Source organism: Aphelocoma coerulescens, chromosome 1A, assembly GCF_041296385.1.
Source record: "Aphelocoma coerulescens isolate FSJ_1873_10779 chromosome 1A, UR_Acoe_1.0, whole genome shotgun sequence".
NCBI lineage: Eukaryota > Metazoa > Chordata > Aves > Passeriformes > Corvidae > Aphelocoma > Aphelocoma coerulescens.
In genome coordinates, this window is record NC_091014.1 from 53,393,478 (window position 1) to 53,414,752 (window position 21,275).

The following is a 21,275-nucleotide window of genomic DNA, read 5'->3' on the forward strand; positions in this document are numbered from 1 at the left end:
GGATAGATGTTTCCTGCTTCTTCTTGAAACAGTTAGTAAATAATTAAAAGAGAGAGACAAAATATTCTTTAAAGATAACCTAGTCTTCTGTCTCCATGGCAACCTCCTTCCTAAGCCAGCAGCCTTTTGCTCCAGTCATACAGCAGAGGGTGAAAGCCCTTTTGCAGGGAGGTGGGAGAGGCGGCGTGACCCTGCTGGGAGGTGAAGGGGAGACATCCTGCAGAGCAGAAGGACTGCCATGAACCCCAAACCACAGGGGAAACAAAGATGTCACTTCCAGGGATAACTGGGAGTAAGCCTAGAGATCATCCATCCTAGGAGCAGTTGTCACCCCCTGAAGTCACCACCACCATCTTTTTACCCTCCTTCCCCCTCAGCAATCCCAAGTGCAGGCCATGCTTCTCTCATGACCAAATATTGGGGTAATTTCTAGCACTCCACCAATCTCTGACCTTTCTCCCATTCCTTAGTGGAAATATTTCACAGCCCATACAACTGCCAGGACAGCTTGGAGTCCCACCTCCATGTTCTCTGATGGCAAACTTCCAAGTGCATTGAAGTGTCTGGGGTTTGGATGGGTTTCAACTGTTTGGGTTTTTTGGTAAGCCCTGTCTCTGGCTTCAAAGCAGCTCTGGGTTTGGGTCTAAGCCTTGTGCAACCCAAGTTCATTGTTCAGCCATTTAGGGACTGACTTCCTTCCCTGAGGATGTGAAACCATGTGTCGTGTTCCTCCTCTCTGCCCATGGGACAGCAAGCAGGGGCAACTCACCCAAAGAACCACCAGTGCAAAAAAAGCATTTAAAGACCCTTATTATTGCTTTAATAAATCTGTATTTGCATCCTTTCTGCAAGGACAAGGACCCAGGCTCTCCTGTCCTCTCCTTGCAGGCCTGACCTCCTTGCAGTCAGCATGCATGCTTGCAACAGAACAAATGAATGAAGTCCACACAGTAATTATCCTTTTCCTGGCTGCTGGTCCCAAGTGATGTGCTCGCTGTTTACAACCCTGGTTCGTAAAATGCAGCAGCTGCTTTAAAGTCAGTCAGGTCACAATAAAATCAGAACATCTTTTGTGCTGCCCTCTTCACAATGCTTCGTATGCCAGCTGGGAGACCTCTGTGAGGGCTGCAGAGGCCCTCTTGGTCTGATGGGGACAGGGAACCCTGCTCCTTCTCCTCAGTGCTCTAAACATTCCTGTCTCCATTGGGCTGCTATCATCTCCCCCCTGCCATTCCCAGTCTGTCCTCTCTGACACACCTGAGTGGAACATCCCTGGGGTGACATGACATACAAAATTCTTTGTTTCCCTTGGGTGGCTGGTTTTCCTACCCACTTGCAAATCTGGGAAGGGTACAAAACCTTGGAGTTGCTGCAGGAGGAGAAGGCTGGCCCTGCCAGGAAGGAGACTCGTGCAGTTGTACCACTGGAGAAGCAAGGAGGGATGCAGCCTCTGGAAGCCTTGCTGCAACCATGCTGGGAGAGGACCGTGTTTGCCGGACAGAATCCTGGATCCTGAGGCAGGTCGTGGTTTGAGGGGTCGTTCTGCCTTCCCCCTCCACACCGCAGTCCTCCCCACTCCCACTGCCCTGCAAGGCAGAGACAAGGAGAGCTGCAGTTCTCCTTGTCCCTCTCACCCATCTCTCCAGCTGGTGAGCCAGTTGGCTTGGACACAACACACATCAGCATCCTTACAATGGCATGCACACACAAACACACACACACACACGCTCCAGTATTCGCTGCTCTCCACGTCCATGGTTGGCACTGAGCAGGACTATGGTCCCAGGTACACTGATGCAAACCAGGAAAATGCCAGAGGATGATGCTAGAGAGGAGACAGAGCCACCACTGAGCTGAGGATGTCCTTGTAGGGTCTCCCTACTGGAACTTGGAACAGGGTTAGCTCTCAGCCAAGGGAGTGACTGCATTTTGTGTTGTGGAAGCCCCCTTTGCTTCTATGTCTTTTTTAATATTCTAGTTTTTGTATTCTTTTAATATATATAGCTATAGATACAAAAATAACAGATAGGTTTCTCTAGGGATAATTTTTGCACCTTTGGGCTTCTAAAATAAAATATCACAATTACCGCAAATAAAAGGGGGAAAAGTTCCATTTCCTCTCCCCTTTTTACCTCCCTCTTCCCTTTGACCTTGCCTCTCCCACTCCAAATATCCCCAGGAGCCTTGTAATTTTTTTTCTTTGTAGTTGCCTTTCTTTGGAAAATGAAAAAACCAAACCCAACAAAACAACAACAAAGATAAGCCATGTAGCCTCCATCCCTCCTTCCATGAGCAGTGCCTGCTGCGTTCACACATTCCCTTCAAAGCAAGGCTTTTCACCTCAAAACATTTCCCTGTGCTCCATGGCTATTTGCTTTTCTCTGTAGCTGGGGCCAGATTTTCACCTGCTGCAAATCAGCATGAATCCACCTCAAGCCAGAGCTGCGCTGCTTTACACCAACAGCACGTTTTGCTAATTTACACTCACCCTGAAGATCTGGCCCACAATTTTTAACCTTGGAAATGGAAGCATGGACAATAAGGAAATTCCCAGAAACACACAAGGCAAACTGCAGATGCTCTTCCCTTGCTGGTCACCCTGCTTTCCTTCCCTTCCCTTCCCTTCACCCCACGCTCATGGTTTGGTGTAGCAGCTCCTCCAGGCCCTCCATTCTCTTGTTCCTCCTTAGCACTTTCTGAAATTCATAATCTCTCAGTAAAAAAAATAAATAAATCGATCTCTCTATATATGTATATGTATATAACTAAACAGCTGCCACGTGGCAGTCACCTGGCTGGAGGGTCCTGTCCCTACCAACCCCATGGCCTTTTCTTGTCACTATAGTCTCTGGGGTGATGGTCCAGCTCTTGCCCTCAGGCAGGACTGTTCCCGTATTGCTTGCACTCTCCCACACCTCTGAGGTACGGTACCAGAATATTTATTATATATATATATGTATATATATATATATATATTTACGTATATATATATATATTTATAAATTTTTGTTTGCCTGTTTCTTTTTCTTGCAAATCCTTTGGAATTGCTGCCAGGGAGAAGCTAGTGAAACATGCTCCCCATGCCAGCAGCCGAATGCTCTCTCCCTGCACCTCAGGGACCCTCATCTGTTCCTCTTGCTGACTCCGTCGCCCAGCTCCAGCTCGGAAGGGAGCGGGGAGCTGCGGTCCCCTGTCCCCAGTCTGCCGGGGCCATCTGGCTCCTCTCCTTGCCTGGGCGAGGGGGTGTCCTTGCAGAAGTCCGTCACCCAGGAGGGCATCGAGAGGAAGCCCCGAGGGTCAACGGTGTAGAAGGGCTTGGCGTGGTGGGCGGCGGGGCGGCAGGGCGAGGGGCTGGCGTGGAGGCTGCTGGTGCTGCTGCACTTCTTCACCAGGGTCAGCCCCGGTGGGGGCGGCGAGAAGAGCGAGGTCAGCGAGAGGCTGCTGAGCGTCTCCGAGGGCTCGCTGTTGTTGCCACCCCCGCGCAGGCTGCTGCCGGCCCCCTCCTCATCCGAGGGGTCCATGGAGTCGTGGTGGGTGCAGCCGGGGCTGGTGCTGCCGCCGCTGCTGTGGCTGCGCTGGTGGCGGCACAGGCTCCGCAGGTTGAAGAGCCCCCGGCCCCGCAGGCTCCGGCGGCGGGAGGCGGGGGACAGGGGCGCTGCCAGGGGTCTTTGGCTGCCCGCCGCCGGCACGGGGCACAGAGCCACCGGCAGGTCCAGCGTGCACTGGGGAGAGTCGCTGAGGTTGAGGCTGTCCTCCAGCGTGGTCTGCAGGCTGCCGGCCGAGCTGCTGCTCCGGCTGTCCAGCGACGTGTCGCTCTCGGGGGGCTGGGGAGCGGGAACACGAAAACATGGTTCTCAGGAAGGAGATGGGCACAGGGCAAGAGACTTTACCTTATTTGTTTTGGGCGTACTTTGGGGTGTGAAAATAAGCCACGGTTACAGAAAGCGGAAAAGCTCCTATTTCTCTCTCGCTCTCCTCAGCTGGGGAAGAGAGCTATAAACCAACCAATGGTACGAAGCACCAGCCATGCAGCCTGCCATTGGGAGTTCCTTCTGGGTAAGGAGGAGGGAAGGTTTCGATATTTTGAGCTCATTTCATTCTGCTTCCGGATGAATCTACCCCTCCCATGTGAAGCTCTGCAGCCCCCACCACTAGGCTCTCCCTGAGCACTGATGGTCCAGGAGGCAGCAGAGCAAAGATTCCCTGTGGGTCCTCACTCATGGCTGCCCTATAAACCTGCCACACAGACTGTGGACACATCTATCCGCTGGACAGGAGTCAAGAGGCTTCTGTACAGACTTCCTCTCATTAAAAAAATTAGCAATATCTGGGGAGAGAAAAGAGGCCCCATGGTTCTTTTGACAAACACTATTGGCAATGATGGCATTTAGCGCAGAAAGGGGGGTCCCTTCCCAGCACGAAGAGGAAAGAGCCTTAATTTCCTTGTATCAGGGCTCATCTAGTTAAGCTGCATTTTAGCTGTTTCTAGGAAATTGGTCTGCACTGTGAGATCATCACTGGGACACTGCACTGAGATGATGCATGTAGGACAGGAAACCGTCTCCTGAAGCAGTCTCTATAGTTATTCAATAGAGTCTGTGTCACATAATCAGAAGTTTACCAACTTCTCCTTTACAACAGTTCAGTGCTTTTGTCCCAGTGGTGTGCCAGCTCCAGGGCTCTACCTCTTTGTGTCTTAACTTATACCAGAAGTTTCAAAACTGCAACAACTCAGTGCTCTCAGACCAAGGCTAAATTTATCCTTGGTAAATTTATACACATTTGTATTGTGCCAACAGTGTCTGTCATATATAGCTGGATAACATCTGATTTTATTTTTTAGTTTGTCTGGAATAGAATGCCCCTCTTCATGGAGTATCTGCCAAAAACAATAACAGGGATCTCTACTGGGCTTTCATCTCTGCATCTTCTGCCCTTCAGAGACACCTGATCTCCCCCCAGTGCTTTTATTCTTCTCTTTTGTTAGTGAGAAATAGCTGCCTTTTCAGAAAGAGATGGCACCTTTTTGGGATTCGAGAGTTAAGTGGGCAGGGCAAAACAGTGAGGACACAGTGTGTGGATGGGGCACTACAGGTTGTGGAGGATGTAGGTGGGAAGAAACCTGTTCCAACCAAAAAGGTGCATGATCTGGAGTCACAGTGTTAAGAGGACCCCAGGAGGCTGTGCAAGCTGTCACTTCCCTGGCTCACACCACGGCTGCTGTGCATGTAGGTGTCTGCAGCACACCCAGTGCCAGGGACCCAGGGGGGAGCTACAGAGTGATGTGATTTCATCTTCATGTGGGGCTCACTGCAGCTGTCAAACTACTTGTTGGTCCAAAGCAGAAGAACGTGTGACTTCATGGGGTGAGAGCTATTCAATACCACTTTGTTATACTACCCCCTCTCCTCCCCTACCCACCTGCATTCTGCAGTCCATTGTGCTCCTCCTACAGATCCAGGTTACCCAGCCCATGACCACAGCTGCCTCCCTCCTTCCTCTGCCCTCCTCCTTGTTCAGCCCCCTCTGTTTGGGTATGATGTGAAAATTGAGTTTTCCTAGCAGACAGAAGTGGGGTTCCTCACCTGATGGAGAAGTGAGCAGTTCACACCTGGAGATCTCAGTGATGCCCACGAGCCTTGCAGAGAGATCTTAGGAAGGTTGCGTGGACATGAGACTTCCTCAGGCCCTGTCTGGGTGGCAGAGATGGCTGGGTGGAAAAATTCTGCTGGTACGGGTAACAGAGGGGAAGATGCACCTGGAGAGAAGGGGCTGGGAGGGACTGACAGAGCATCAAAAGAAAGAGGAGGAGAACAGAAATAGAAGAAAAAATAAGTTGAAGAGTCCTCTGATTTTATTTGGTGCCTTTGCTGCTGTTACATTGAGCAAAATCTCAAGACCAATGAACAAAGGATATTCAGGAACATGCACTCCAGGCCAAGAAGCCTCAGTCTGATGTTCAGACTAAGGATCCCACTTTTTGCACAAAAACCTGCACCAGACCTGGAAGACCTAGCACAGCTCAGAGCCATAAGGTAACAGGCCAGCCCTGCTGTTGCTCTCACAGAGAAATGCTGAGCTGAAAGGCCTTGACTTAAGGATGTATCACTGCCAGAGAACTTTCATGCCAGATCCTGCAGGGCAAGGGATGAAGAAAGATAAATTAAGTGGTGGTTTGGGAAACCTGGGGACCACAGGAGACCAGGACATGCTCAAGAGTAGAACCAGAGCACTTCCGCCAAGGGCAGACATGTTACGTGTTCCCTGAATCTGTACTTGGTCTCAGGGGACAGCAGAGTTTTTCTGTGCTGAGTGAGCACAATTCCTCCAGCTGGCATGTCAGGAGAATCTGTCCCCACTCTTCTCTGACCATGGATAGCTGCACTACTGCAAACGGGGATCAGCATTTTCACAATATTTCACAGTCATGTCTGAGAGGAGATATAAAAGCTAGCAATAAAAATGAAGGAACTGCTCCTCCCCCCATTCCTGCAGCAAATTAGCAAACTGAAAGCTAATTCTTGCTTAGTGTAACCCCAAGTCACATTAACTCTCCCCCTGGCAGAGGGAAAGCAGGGGAAAAACAGAGATGAACCAACCCACAGTTTCAGCAGACCTGGAGAATGAGAGCCCTGCTCACCTTTGGTACTTTCATGCTTTAGCCAAGACTGAACTGAGTTGAAAGGAGTATTCTCCATTTCACACAGGTAACTGTCTGGGTTTGTAGAGCCATCCTCACTGGATGCTGGGAGCAGGCATTCCCCCAGACTGTCTGCCCCACTGGAGTCAGGGTTGCTCCGACCATCCTGCTGAAAAAAATACGTGAGGACCAAGCCTTGTGAAATATAATAGAAGATGATAGAGCAGACTTTTCAAAGCCTCAAGAAGAGCTGATTCTGATAATACCTTCAAGCTAGCTGAGAGATGCTCAATTTTCCAGCCCAAATTGTCTAACTTTTGACTAATTCAGAGGAAGTTACTAACAGTAGTGAAGAACTTTCAAATACATGTATTCTTTTGTTCTCCTCAAATCCTACTCCACAGTATGTCTCTGTGGAGAAGCTCTTGAAAAATGACCAGAATTATATTCCTCATCAGGGACACCCAGATGGATACAGAGCACCTGAAATGAGCAGGGGCATAAGTATAGCACATGGTGTAAGATGCCCATGGCTGCCTGGAGCTAACCTTGATCTCCTTAGGACTCAGCTGAGCAGTGTTTCGATTGTCTGACTCATCTCCTAGAAGGATGGAAGAGGACTTGTCTGAGTTGAGTGATAATGCTTCCATTTCAGCCAGCTGGACCTGCAGGAAGGGAAAGGAGCTATCACAGGTCATGCCTGGGATTCACATTTCAAGCAGTCACACTGTTTATGGTGGATAAGTGAGAGCCTGTAGACCCAAGATCAATTTTAGGTTATATTCCTTGGATAAATCAGGAACTGCCTAACCCAGACCTGGGCTGGGCAGGAGAATTCCCTTTTTAAGAAAGGTTGAATATACAATCTGCAAGCAGCCCGCTACCAGTCCATGCTTCTCTAGTTCCAGAATTGGAGGAACGAGTCCTGTATCTGTCACAGCGATACAGCTGGCCCAAGGCCCTGCAAGTAAAGCCAGGCAGGCAGACGGGTCCCTCAGGCTGGTGACAGGGCAGCCGCCTCTGCTGAGGGATGAGGAGTGGACCCCTCTTTCTGAAGGCACCACAGACAGCCCTGCTTAAGCATGAAGGTGCTTTCATTCCAGGGATAGTCATGCCTCTTGCAGTCCATGCCAGTATCATGCTTTTCATATTCTCTTACCTTCATTACTGAAACCCTGTTTCTCTCCAGCTTTCCTGCATCTTGCCTTTCCCCTCCCCTCTAATCTATCCAAGACCTCACCTAACACTGTCTTCCATTCTGTTCTCCATCTCTAATCTCAGCCCTCCCACACACCCATGCTTGAGCTCTCCTGCTTTCTAAAAGCAAGTCTGACCACTGCATTTCTGCCATTCTTGTGCTTCAGCTCTGCTCCAGTCCCATGCCTGACCTTGCTTCATTTTTGGCCTGTTTCATACCACATACGCCCCTCTCTCATCCTCTTTCCTCCAAGCTTTTAAACCCCCTCTGCCTGACAACTCTTTCTCACAATGCCTGAAAAGCATCTTCTTTTTCTACCAGCCTAAGCAGTTTCTCTGTCCCTCCTGTGCTTGGATTTCCATCACTGGTCTCTAGAGTGCCACCGGTTTGCACCACCAGCAGCTAACTCTCGAGAGCTGTATTTTGGGTTGTCTCAGTTGGGACAGCTTCTGGACATGTGTTTGTGTTTGCAAGAGGCAGGTACAGCTCTTGTGCCATGACAGCAGGTGAAACATTTGGAGAGATGACTTTCGAGCTGGAAGTTTAGTGGCTTTGTGCCAATGCCAGAGACTGGAAGAGGTCTCCATCTGAGGGATAATGCACTTTAAACAAACAGAATGGAAAACCAGAGCTGGATTTAAATAAAGTGCACTAATGACATCCTTATTTGAGGTATTATTCTGACACAGGAACATGGTGCTGTTCAACCATGGAGAAAGCCCAAAACCAACAACTGCTGCTCAGAGCACGAACACACAGAGAGCCCACAATGAACTGATGCCAGGGATGCTACACAACCACCAGTCAGCAACTACTCATGTAGAGAAGCACAGTCTTCATTCAGTCCCACTTAATGTACTCATCTATTACTCTCCCAAGTGCTTGCTGCACCAAAACAGCCTTATAGCTGTGCTTGTAGAGACAGGAGCATGACCTGTGGTGCCTGTGACTACCTTTGCCATCCATAAAAAAGGATTTCAACAAAAGCCAGAACAGTCTGTTTGTCACTGAACCGCTTGCTCGAAAATTCTGATCATCCTGGGATCTACACAAAACCCACAATCAACAAAGTCATGATTAAATAAACTGCAGGTGTGGAAACACATTTCACTGGTGCCCACTGACAAACTCCTACCATGGCTAAACACACTTCAGTCATCCATATACAGATGTCTGTCAACCATCCCAAGATATCCCAAGGATAGAAATGACAAGAGACGAGGTTAGCACCATGAAAAAAAGAGGTTTTGTTCTTATTGCTTCCCTTACTGTAGAATATTTTAAAATTTGCTGACTAAAGATGAGGAACAAAAAAATTTTTTTAATTTACAGTGTAGGAGAAGGTTCACTAGATCCAAATCCATGAAACCTGCCAGGAGCATCAACCTGAGACACTGAACCATGCACACATATCCTTTAGAAAACAACTAGTTGCAGATATATCTTTAAAAACAGACCCATGATTGCAAAAATTTTTAATTGTACAAATAATTGGTTTGAAAATATCAGCAGCATAATTGGGAAAGGTGCTGAGCACTTCTGCTCAATGCCACAAAAAGCTTAGCACACATTAATGAGTTTGAGCATATGTTTAAATGTGTGCTCAGCATCTTGATGAATTAAACTACCAAGGAAATTGGAGGGAACATTTTTGGCTAATGCATGATTTTTGTCAGAAGGGCAGAGTTAAGGCTGAAAGGGTGGACAGCAAGCATACTGTTTTTTTCTAATACACACACATTAAAGAGGACTAGATAAATAGTTTTGCCTATGTAACTTGCTGTCAATTGCTTCTGAGACTGTACAATTCTGTCTGTGTACAATACTCATCTGGATATGTTGACGTACCAGAGTGCACTCTAATTTAAATGACTGTGTGCATTGCTGATGTTAGCTATGACTCCACATAGTGATTTACTGTTGAGATTTCCTCTTTGTTTTTACTTTGAAATATGAAGAGAAGGTCATGACCAATCGTGGCTTAAAATCCTAAGGTAAAGTTTTGATTCATATGATCCAAAATAAAATACCTGTATTTTATTACTAAACTCATTCTTGCATAGATAATTTCTTTTCAGTTCCATATTTTAGATGTATTGAAATACCAATTTTGAAAGTAATTTATGGCTCTATAACACCATTAGAAAGTATGATCTAAGAATAATTCTTCAGTTGTGGTAATTATATCAAACTCTTTCTCTGGCTGGGAGTTCCACTTGAAGATTTTGCTATCTAGTTTCTGTGCTGGGAAGGTAAGAAAATGGGCTGTTGTTGTCTTCATTCATAGGCAGGACACTGAAGACTATCAGGAAGGTTTTCAAATGTAGCAAACTAGCTGCAAATGACTTGACAGCAGTCATTCTGGAATGCCTTAGGAGATCTCATTTGCTGAGAAAGCTGAGCACCAATTGCTGAACATAAAGACTTAAGTAAAGCACTGGAAATTGCAGTTAATTGATAACTAGTTATTTGGTTGCATTAATGCAGCATTCATTTGTGAAGTGTCTCAATAACGATAAACTACAGCAATGTTTGCATTTTGATACTTCTGAAAGGAAGCAATGGGGACAAGCAGACAGCTGAGAAGCTGAAAAAAAATCAGAGCATCAGAACTAGGCATCTGAGGCCAACAAAATATTGTTTTCTTCAAGCATGGATAGAATGATCTGTCAATAAGAGCTTTTTCCCCAAGTTTCCCTGTTTCTTTATAAGTGATAGCAACATACCGAGTCAGTTATGGGGAAGGAGAGAGTGAGATTTGCCACTGATGTACCAATCTACTGTTAGAAGAGCCACACTACTTCTACAGGTCTGACTACACAAAACCAGAGCACCTAAATACAATAAAATTATTTCAGAAATAAAATTAATTCTGCTACTGACCTAACCCTTTCCTAGTCCAAAAGACTATTTTGCTCCTTAAGTTTCACAACCTGAAAAAAACAATTGCTTAGGAAGTAGTTTTCCAAAGCATCTACCAACTTCAGTAGCTCAAGTCTAAGCCATTTGGTGTCCTGCTCGTAGCAACAACCCATTTGTCAGCTAGCAAACTTTCTCAGTGGGCCCATTTTTATTTAGTTTTTGCTCAAACTAATTAACTGGTTTTTACCACAAACCAATCCTTGCTCACAGACATGACTCTATTCAACAAGGCATTTAAACATGTGCTTAACTGATCAACCTCAATAGGGAATATGCAAGCACATGCTTAAAATGAGAACAAAACACCAGCTTAAATCTCCCACTGAATTGCTCCTGAGTGCTCTCATTGGAGTGGGATCCTTAGAGTCCTCTGTACAACATGAGCCTGAACCTAGACTTTTCTTGCAAAATTGAATGCAACAAGAGCTGCCAGGATGCCTTCATAGTCATTTCTCTACAGGTCATTCAGTCCCTCCTGACCCATGTCCTGTCACGTCTCACTTTTCCAAACATCCACGTGTGGCTGAGGAGGGCAGGCCTGTACTAGAGGCAGTATCAGCACTTCACAACAGATAACAAACACAGGTCAACAAGCTCTACTGTCTACACAATCTACAGTGAGGAGCACACATGGGATGACCTGCGGGCACGTGGGTGTGGGTGTGCAGGTCTGGGGGGAAGAGTCCCCTCACACATCCTCGTACGCAGGTTACCTCTTGCTTGTCATGGTTACACTTCTCGCACATGGCCGGCGAGGAGTAATGATGGAAGACGGAGCCCGATAGGTTATCGATGATCATTAACTCCCCGTCGAAGGAGTCCTTAATAATTAAAGAGACACTGTCCAGCCATAAGTTCTCCTAGGGGACAAGAAAGGGGGGAGGATGGGAGAGATCATTTTAAGAATGTCGAGTTTTTTGCTTTCAAGTTTCATGTGAATTTGGGGCTGGGTTCTCCACCCTGACTCATCTGGAGCAGCATCTTGTTCTGCAGGTACTTGCACAGGGTCACTGGGGGGAACATTTCCAGAGGGTGTGTAAAGGTGCCAGAGTTCAATGAAAAAAAAAAAAAAAATAAGGAGGGACAGTCTTCACTCACTTTCAGTGCTCACGTCTGCCTTCCAGCTCTGCTGGAGTCACTCACTCTCGATCTGCCATTTCTCCTGCACTCTTCTCCTGAGCTCCCCTCTCAAATTTGCTCCTGTCACACCTTTAGCTGATCTGCTCCATCCCTCCTCTGCTGGCCCTCAGGTTCCTACACCATGATGACAATGAACAGGACACACTGCTGTCACAGCCTTGTCCCTACATGATCCTATCAACTCAAAAGTCTACTGCTGAAAGCAAACCTTTCACCCTGAGGTGGAAGACTCTGCTACTGCTAAGCCCTCAATCATCTAAGCTGCCCAGCTACTGCCCACAGCTACTTGCTGCAGTCTGGTCAGTAAGTTCAAAGGTGTACTCACCTGGGCTGGAGAGTAACATCTCACGCACAGATGTCCTTCAGGATCTGTTCTACCACCACCTCCTCCTGTTCCTGCTCCTTTTCCCTGTCCTGAATTTGGAGAGCCTGACTTGTGGGAGCACAGCCCATGAGTAATTTCCATCTCAAGCTCAGCATCCATCTCTGCATCCTCCTGGGCCTCCTTGTTGCTGTCGTCGAGATGCTTCATGAGCACAGCTACGACCACATTGATGAGGACAAACTGGGCTGTGAGCACAAAGCTGACAAAGTACAGTGGGGAGATGAACTGCAGGTTGCTGAGACAGCTCCGGTCATCATGGCTGCAGTCACGCAAGGTATCCTTGAGGGGGAGTTGGGATTGAGAGGGAACGATGGAAAGAAGGAAAGACTAAAGTAAGAACAGAAGCTTGGCTCCTCTTTCTGTCAAAAAGCACTGGTGCCAATGGAAAGAACAAAGCCAACACTTCTATCACCCCATACCTTTTGGCATAATGAGGTCCCCAAAGAATCTGGGACATTCTCTGTTAATATGCTGTCTGCTTCAGAGCAAAACCATCCAAAGGCATATGAAGCAAACTTTCAGACCATGATATGTTGCTGCCACCGTAGCCCCACACATGTGAACAAGACCAAAAATGAGCAGGCTGACACTGCCTTCTCCCATCTATACCCAAAAGCACCATATGTGATGAAAGAACTTTCCTTTCTCCACGTCCTCCAAAGGAAGTATTTATTTTGTATTGTTCTGGTAGCTCTGCAGATGAGTGCTGTGTCCAACACACATGTCCTATGCTCAACTTTGATAACAGTCCTGACTACAGTGGATAGTCCCTCTCAGCCCAAATTATTTTCTTGTTCCTCCCAAGGAAAATTGGCACTTTTCTCTATCAGATGTCTCTAAGGCTAGATGAGCCCAAGGTTTGAGTTACCATGGTGGGGAGAGAGACTCTGGACTAAGCAGGGACCTTATCTAGCAACCCAGCTTCTGTGTTCTGTGCTCCTTCCCTTTGCTAGCCCAAGCTCTGCTGAACAGACCACACATCGGAACTTCTCTTTCCCCACAAGGAGGAGATCCTTGCCCCTAAGGCCCAGTTACCTTCATGATCCCATTCCAGTTGTCACCCGTTGACACCTGGAAAAGTGTGAGGAAGGCCATCCCAAAGTTCTCAAAGGTGGCGTGGCGGCTCATGCCCTCGCATGGGTTCTCATCATTGCACACTGAAAAACAAGGGGAGCGCAGCACTCAGGGGAGGACACGCTACCAGCCCTGAGACCAACAGCATGAACTCACAGCCTGAAGACCTCAGGTGATGAATGGTATCAGCACCCTGCCCAATGGTTGGCTGTTGGCCATCAATATGGAAAAATCCCTTTTGGCCGAGCCCCAGGATATCAGGCAGTGTAACTCTGCTGCTCAGGAGTATCCTCCCAACATGTCATTGTGCTGCCTTTCTTCTTGATCAATATTCCATGGCAAGAGATGTAAGTAAACTTTCACAAACTTTTTCTTGTAATCTTGAAGGCAAAGTCAGGGACAGAGTGCAGGAAAAGCAAATGTTTAAGAATGTAAGAGAAAACGGAGGCTGCTTTTATTTTGTTAGGTTGTTAGGACAACAACAATTTAGAGGGAAATTCCTCTTAAATCAATTAAGCATAAGAGAGAATAAAGTCCATCAAATAATTCAGTCCCGTTATTGAAGAGCTCTGATTTTGAGAAACCCCAACCAGCATGTCTGTAGCTCACATTGGAGCATGGTCTGCTTGAGACTTACCCAGTTTTCCAAAGAGCTCCACTCCTAGAGCAGCATAGATGAAAAAGAGGAGCATGAAAAGGAGTCCAAGGTTTCCCACCTGAAAGCAAACGGCACTGTCAGTCTATCCCAAAGCCTACTGCATCTGTACAGAAAGTATTTCTGCATTTCAAAGTCTGAAGAGAACAGCAGTGAAATCCCAGTGTACAAATGCAACCAAACAATTGCTCAACACTTGAGAAATCTTCAGTGATGGCTCCCGTTGCCATCAGGGCTGGGGGAGAAGCAGGCAGGTGGGAAGAGAAGTCATGGAAAAATTAAGGACTTAACAAGTTTTTCTGAACCACTAAACAGTTTCTGATCTGAATGCATGTGGTCACTGGGCCTATGTTAGGATCATCACTTCAGGAATCTTAATTTAGTTATTGCAACTGCTGTGCCGTCCAAATTCAGGAGAGAAATAAGTGATTCAGCCCACCCACTCCCCTGGACTGCCACATCCTGTCTCCCTACATACTCACTGGAAGGAATTATTTCTGATGACTAAATTAGACACCATAGTAAATGCTGTGAAAACACCGTGCTGGGTCTGTGTCTACAGGGTGTTAAGAAAAGGAAGTTAATAAAACTTAGCTGAGAACTACATTTCCAAAGGGCTCTTTTAAATTAAAGCTCTATTCACTATTAAGAATTGCTGCAGTGTAACAAAGACAGGAAGGGAATTTAAACAGAGCAACTGGAGATGCCTTGTATGCCATTAGCAAGCCAGAATCCCTGATTTGAGTCTGTGCTCTAGGAACAAAAAGAGAAGTGTCAGGAAGAGGATAAAGCGCAAGGGAAAGGACAGCTTATTTTAAACTACTTCTTTTGGCAAAGCCAATAAGTCTTGGAGATTAATATTACACATAATTCAATTGTCCCCCGAAGACCCAGTGTATAAAATATGGAGACTAGGTTCATTCTTTTAGTGGTGAAACTGGTGGATTTTAGATCTTTAAGTTCAGATTTTTACATAACTCTAAGTATGAAGTGATTTTTTTATTCCTGCTATACAACTTTATTAAACAAAGCCAACTTGTTATAGGAAGTAGCAAAAGCCAGTCAACAGGAAGTCATAGGCTTTGATGCTGGAGGGATTAAGTACTGCTTTTTATTATCTTCCAGGGAATACCTAGAGGCCAAACTTTCAGACATCTGCTTGCTTTGGGGCAGATATTACTGACCTCCAAAAAACCTGACCCACCAACTTGGTTAGCAAAGGAGCCGTAGGTAAATAGGAGACAGAAAAATCAGAAATGAGAAAATATGGAAGAATATACTTGTGGTTTGTGGCTAGGACCAGAAACAGAGACTCACGGGTCCCAGCTGTGCTCTTTGCCATCTTGAGCAAAACACTTAACTGTCTGATGACTCAGTTTCTTTGTCTACATGACAGCGATATGAATAGATAATAAATAAGAGAGGAGGAAATATATTTTGGGAATAGAAGTTGAATCTCATAATTTAAGTGCAAATATATTGCAGAGTCCTCTTACCAACAGTTTCTGGATACTATTTCATCCAGTTTTTAATATCTGTGTGCATTTATCTGGGTTTCAAAATAAACATGCCACAGACATGCAGATGCTGGACCTGAAGACCTGCTCTGTTCCAGATCCTTGCCTGAGAAAAATCATCTGTTGTGGTTCCTGGAATGGAAAACAGCAAGGTGCAAAGTAGCTGCACCGAGCCAGTCTGTGGCACCAGAGACAGAACTAATAAAAATTTGCATTCCACATCTGCCTGCACTACAAACATCCTTCATCTCTCCTTCCTTCTATTGTCCAGTGTATTGCAGTCCACAACTATCCTGAATGATGTTGTATATCCTACATATGAATTACTAATATCGTTGTTATTACTATTATAATAAACCACAAATAATTATTGTTTAATAAAAAGCATGGGAGATCAGACAGAGGTCGGGATCCATAAAAGATCACAGAGTTTCCCTCTCACTTTTGTGCCATCAGATTCCTCTAGTACAGATTGACATTTATTGTCACCAACATCAGAAGTAAATTCCCTGAGTAACTACTCACGCTGTTTTCAGATTGATTCCCAGCTCATCATCACTCACCAGCACTGGCACATTAGCTGATAAATCAACTGACAAATGCCTGTGCATTTTGATATCACGCAGTAGAGTTCCCTTCTCAGGGCCTGCCAAGGGACTAGTCTGATGTATGATCCGTAGAGCCACTTGGTGCCATTACTCCTTGCTTAACAATTCTCCCTCAACAATCCAAAAGGAAGGGGACCAGACTCCCTGACTGCTCATCCATCACAGAGGATGCTCACAGTGGGCTTGAAGCCTGTGTAAAGCACCGTGTCAGCATCTCGTTTGGGAGCAGCTGCCACTCACAGATCATGAGATCCTTCTGTCTCCATATCTTGCAGCAGACGCTTAACTGCCGGCTGTGTGAGCCACAACAGAGCGTGTCACTGCTTCTCATACATGAGAGGCTCAGAAACACAAAGGGGTACAGGAGGAGAAAAGAAGAGAAAGTAGGAAGGGGGAAGCACTGGCTAAGAAAAGGAGTGATGAGAGTGCGAATGAAAGAGAAGGAGGGAAAAAGGGGCACATTCAGGGAAGGGTGAGAGGTGCAGTGACAGAATTATTTTCTTTCCTCCTGAAATGGCTTCCAATCACTCTTCCCTTCTTATGGAGAAGGGAGAAAGGAGCCAAGAACTAATTGCAAACAGTTAGACACTAGCTAGACATGATGGGAAGAAATCCAGCATTCAAGCCTCATTTCTTTCACGTGCTGGAGAAGAGAGAGGTGAGGTGAGCTGTAACCTCATGAATGACACGAGAACTTGGACATGACCTTCAGTCAGTTGCCTGCACACCACAGTAGACACCACCTCTGAGACTCCACAAGAATAAACCCTTTGGAAAAAGGGACAGAAGAGGAGAGCCTTTTGGGAAGATGTTTTACCTGTGGCAGGGCTTGAACAACTGTATCCAGCAGCGCTCGCATCCCTGTGGCCATCTTCAGTAGCTTCAGGACTGCCACAACAAGCACAAGAGAAGCCTCAGTCAGACTGAGCTCAGAGCCATCCTTTGTATGACTTACTAATGACAGTAGCACAAGACAGATGTCCTGTCTCCTCTTGCCCTAGAAAAACTGGACTTTCCCCTCATTTCTCTTCTCCCTTTTGACTGTACAACCCCAGTTCCTTCTCCTTGAGTTCATATAGTTTTTCCTAATACTCTGTTTCTGCCACCCATGCTTATTGGGCTGCTTCTGCTTCACTCAGACACTCTTTTTCCCAGGAACATGTATCCTAATTGTCCTTTTGCTTTGATTTTTCCTTCCATCACTTTCTCTTCCTTCAGCCATCACTGTTATTGCCATCTTGGCACACCTTGGCCACCACCAGGAAGATTCAGGCCCTTACCTGTGCAAATTTCAGTCTGCTTGGTGGCCTCTTCTCCCCACACCACTACCATAGTTGCCCCATAAATGAGTAACAGAGAAAGTTCAGCTCTCACATGATCTGCCCGCCCTCCCAGTGCTTCACCTCCCAGGCAACCAGAAAGCCTGAGCTTCTAGGGTGTCCTAGATCCTAGAATCCCTGCTGGGATATGATGAAGGACGCCCTAGAGGCTCCTCGATGGCTGGGGACAGGGTGAGCTCACGACTCTACGGCCACTGCTCACTGAGTCATGGCACCAAGTTGCACTCCATGGCCACATACACCCCTGCTCTGGCCAGCGTCTCTCTCACCCCGCGCAATACGCAGCACCCTCATGATCCGGATGATAGTGGGGTTAATAGGGAGAGCAGCGTTGATTTCAATCTCTTCCAATGTGATGCCCATGACAGACAGCAGCACAATGGCCAGATCTAGCTGGTTCCACCTTTAGAAGAAAAATTCAAGAGAATAAATGAAGATAGAGTTTTCCATTTCCCTGAAAAAGAAATGTAATTGTCTCCACTTCATCCTAAACATTTCCTTATGTATGAGTTCAAGGCCCCACTCTGACTCACCCTATATGGGCTTTTCCAGAGAAACAGAGATTCACTTTGCACACACCCTGAGCAGCCAGAGGCAAGCCAGACTGATTTGAAAGCATGGAGCTGTGTTACTATGGCACTATGCTTTGACTAATGGGCTCAGCTTTTTACGGCCTTACTACCTCGAATCAACTTTGCTATATTTGTTCTGCTTCAGCATGCTCAGAGTTTGCCTCAGGGGCAGGAAAAAAATGTCTCTCTCTAACCTCATCTCCTTTGCTTTCTAGCCCAACGAGCAGACTCCAACCAAGAGGCAATTTTTGGACAACTCTTGCTATTGCCTAGGCATTGCAGCTTGTGGAGGATGAGGTTAGGTCCATGCTGTTCAGAACTGGAAGGCAGTCAGAGCACTCTGCCACCGCTTCACAGTCTAGATAGGGCACCATGCTCAAACCTCTAACCTAAACCCAGCTGTCCCACAGCCACGGTTGACAATCCTCTGCTCACCTGTCTTTGAAGAATCGTCGCAGACCAAACGCCACCAGCTTGAGGACTGCCTCAAACACGAAGACGGTAGTGAACAGGTAGTTGCAGTACTTGAGGGCGGTCTCCAGGGACTGCCACAGAAAGAGAGGATAAAGAATTGAGGAGAAAGCAACATCAAAGATATAACCCCCCTGTGTGGTGACTCTCCTAAGCACCAGGTATTCATTGTGGGGTGCAGAACCTACCCCTAGTATTCATTGTGGGGTGGGGAAGCTGCCCCATGCTTCCAACCTACTTGAATGTAGAGGTTGCCTACTAAGGGCAACCACCAGCCAGCTCCTCTGCCCCATGTTCTTCTCAGGATCGGTTCCAGCTCCTTTTCCTGTACTGTTTAGCATAATCAGAAGGAGGAGGCTAATGCAAGACAATCCACAAAATGCCATCAGGCTTTTCTTCTGCCAGTAGCCTGTGCCACCTGAATGACACCTTTTTAATGGCACTGGCATAGCTGTCAACCAGGAGTGAAGCACAGAGGTTACTCTGGTTGTGGATTCGGGCCATTACTGACAGGAGGAAACCCTGCTGTGCCTTGGTCTGGGGCCAGCACATCCCACCTCTGAGCTGTTTGGCTTCTGGCTCTTTTACGTGCTGCCCCTTCGCCACTACCAAGGACCAGCGTGAGCAGTGGGCAGCTTTTGGTGGCATTTTGTACTGGAAGGGTTTGAAGTGCTTTGAGAAGATTGTTTAACAGAGCAGGCTGGCTTGGCTGGAGCTGTGTTCCAAGGAAAGGAGCTGAAGAGTAAGGAAGAGAAGTGACTTGTTGAGGAACAAAGATCTGATGTGAGGACGACAACGGATAAAGGTTGAGAGTTCCTGAAACCTAAAGCTGGGCACCATCTAGGGCAAGATGAAAGCTGGGCAGCTGGGCAAGGTGGGCAAGAAACAGAGGAGCCCAGCAGTAGATTTGAAAGAGGACAGACAGATTCAGCTCCTGATCAAAGCCTGAGCTACCTCAGACAATCTGTTCAGACACCAGCATTGTCACCTAAACCAAGGGTCTTCTGAAGAGAGAACTGAAACGCCATTGGGCAGAAGTCATGATGAATGTTTTGTCTACATATGGAGGCAGAAGTCTCCTTTGATCTGTGCAGCATACATTTTTCCCACCAAAGGCATCTACAGCTTTGCCAGGAACACTGAGAGGTACATGGTCTATACCCAAGCAAAGTGTAAAACTTATTTGGCCTCCAAGGTGCTGTATTTGGAATCACACTCTGCAGCTGCGAGAGGCTCTGCTCAGCACTTTGGCCCTGCAGCTTCTGTTATGAAGAAAAGGTGGCTTGGTAAAGATGGCCCATCCCATGACATACCACCGGCCACCCTGGTTCTCTCAGCTGAGGCCAAATGGCAGGGGAATAGGGCTGACATTCAGAAATCTGATTCAAAGCCTAAGGCTCCCAGGACACTGCTGCTTCCACGACTCCTACTAGGATCCAGGGGCACATAAAAAGCAGAGCAGGAAGCTAAATTTGGGTGACCCACATATCCACTTACTCATATAAAGCACAGAGACTTAATTGCACCATGCTTTCTAGGGGCTTGACTCTCACTCAGATACCTTCTCTAAAGATTTTAATGGATAACAAGTGTCTGAGTAGGAACTACCTTTCTGGATACACATGAAACTCTTCACACAAATTTGCCTACTACAAAACTAACTCCAACAAAACTTTAACAATTGTTTTTAGAGACACTCAAGTGTCCTACTTATGCTGGTGGGCAGTGGTCACCAGAGAGCTGTACCAAAATAACAATGTCTAGAGGCAGGATTTATTTCCATAATCTCACTCACCACAGGTTGGTTGTAGTGCTCCAAGGACATAGTGACCACGTTGAGGCAGATGATGAAAGTGATGAAGATGTCCAGATAGTGGCTGGTGCAGACCGAATGAATAAGGAGGCGTATGTGGCAGTAGGTAGCATAGTACGGCAAACGCTGCGCCTCTTCGGTGGAAAGAGGGATATGGGCAGAGTTAGGAAGAAATTAGAACAAAGAGAGAAATGGGTAAGAAACACTGAGGAAGGAGAAGGCATAAGGCTGGTGATAGGTGTTGAAAGAAAATGGAATGAAGTCGGGAGAGAGAAAAACCTAGAGAAAAAAGAACAGGTAAAGATAAAGGACATAGGGAGGGGGGGGGGGGGAAGAAGAAAAAGAAGAAGAAGTGGGGAAAAATATGTAGGAAAAAAGACAAAGAACAGAATACTAGAAAGAAAATCTGTTAGTCTGTGTTTGTGGGAATGGTGCTAAATCAGCATGTCTTGACAAATTAAGATCACTTATGATAAAAGGGAGCAGATGGTTCAAGAAGAGGCCCTGGGGTGTCATGGGAGAGAAGGGGAAAACTGGAGCAGAGGAAGGGAAAGCATGCCCATAGGCTGTGAATGGAAGTCTGAGTAGTAGGGGTGATTTCCAGGGGCAAGTATGCTTTAGCAATTTTTATCTAAAGGTAACACAAAACAGGACAGAAACACCAGGAATAGAGGGTTTCCTTTACCACAGAAGGTTTGGGATCCCAAGGATTGACACTGCAACACGGGGGTCACTGAGACACAAAACACAGGGGTCTTCCTCTTTTTTTTTTTCCCCTCTTCTTTAAATTTGGGTTTAAACACAAAGAATGGTCTGTCCAGGTCTTTCTTCAACCACCAGCTGAGCTGCAGGAAGCCCAGGTGGGACTCTACCCCAAGCTGAGGAAGTGTTATCAATGTGTGCATGCCCCATGCCAACAGTGCCTGTCAGCATGTGCAGA

The 21,275-nt window shown here is 46.7% G+C and overlaps 1 protein-coding gene across 7 annotated transcripts in view; it reads right to left on the bottom strand.

Annotated features, from left to right (window-relative positions):
* Nucleotides 1-3,018: 3,018 nt before the first annotated feature.
* Nucleotides 3,019-21,275, bottom strand: part of CACNA1I (calcium voltage-gated channel subunit alpha1 I) — a 149,502-nt gene continuing 131,245 nt past the window's right edge. For 3 of the 7 annotated variants that reach the window (XM_069002736.1, XM_069002735.1, XM_069002737.1), the window contains exons 25-36: nucleotides 20,318-20,469; nucleotides 18,487-18,596; nucleotides 17,749-17,882; nucleotides 16,957-17,027; nucleotides 13,997-14,075; nucleotides 13,321-13,442; nucleotides 12,226-12,564; nucleotides 11,474-11,620; nucleotides 7,189-7,305; nucleotides 6,641-6,809; nucleotides 5,586-5,782; nucleotides 3,019-3,824 (exon numbers count right to left, since the gene is read on the bottom strand). In XM_069002736.1, coding sequence (XP_068858837.1) covers nucleotides 3,123-3,824; nucleotides 5,586-5,782; nucleotides 6,641-6,809; nucleotides 7,189-7,305; nucleotides 11,474-11,620; nucleotides 12,226-12,564; nucleotides 13,321-13,442; nucleotides 13,997-14,075; nucleotides 16,957-17,027; nucleotides 17,749-17,882; nucleotides 18,487-18,596; nucleotides 20,318-20,469 — 2,339 coding nt within the window. In that variant the 3' untranslated portion in view covers nucleotides 3,019-3,122. Of the gene's footprint in view, nucleotides 3,825-5,585; nucleotides 5,783-5,869; nucleotides 6,135-6,353; nucleotides 6,432-6,640; nucleotides 6,810-7,188; nucleotides 7,306-11,473; nucleotides 11,621-12,225; nucleotides 12,565-13,320; nucleotides 13,443-13,996; nucleotides 14,076-16,956; nucleotides 17,028-17,748; nucleotides 17,883-18,486; nucleotides 18,597-20,317; nucleotides 20,470-21,275 lie in introns of those variants that run through there. The other 4 variants (XM_069002738.1, XM_069002739.1, XM_069002742.1 and 1 more) reach the window with 4 other exon arrangements.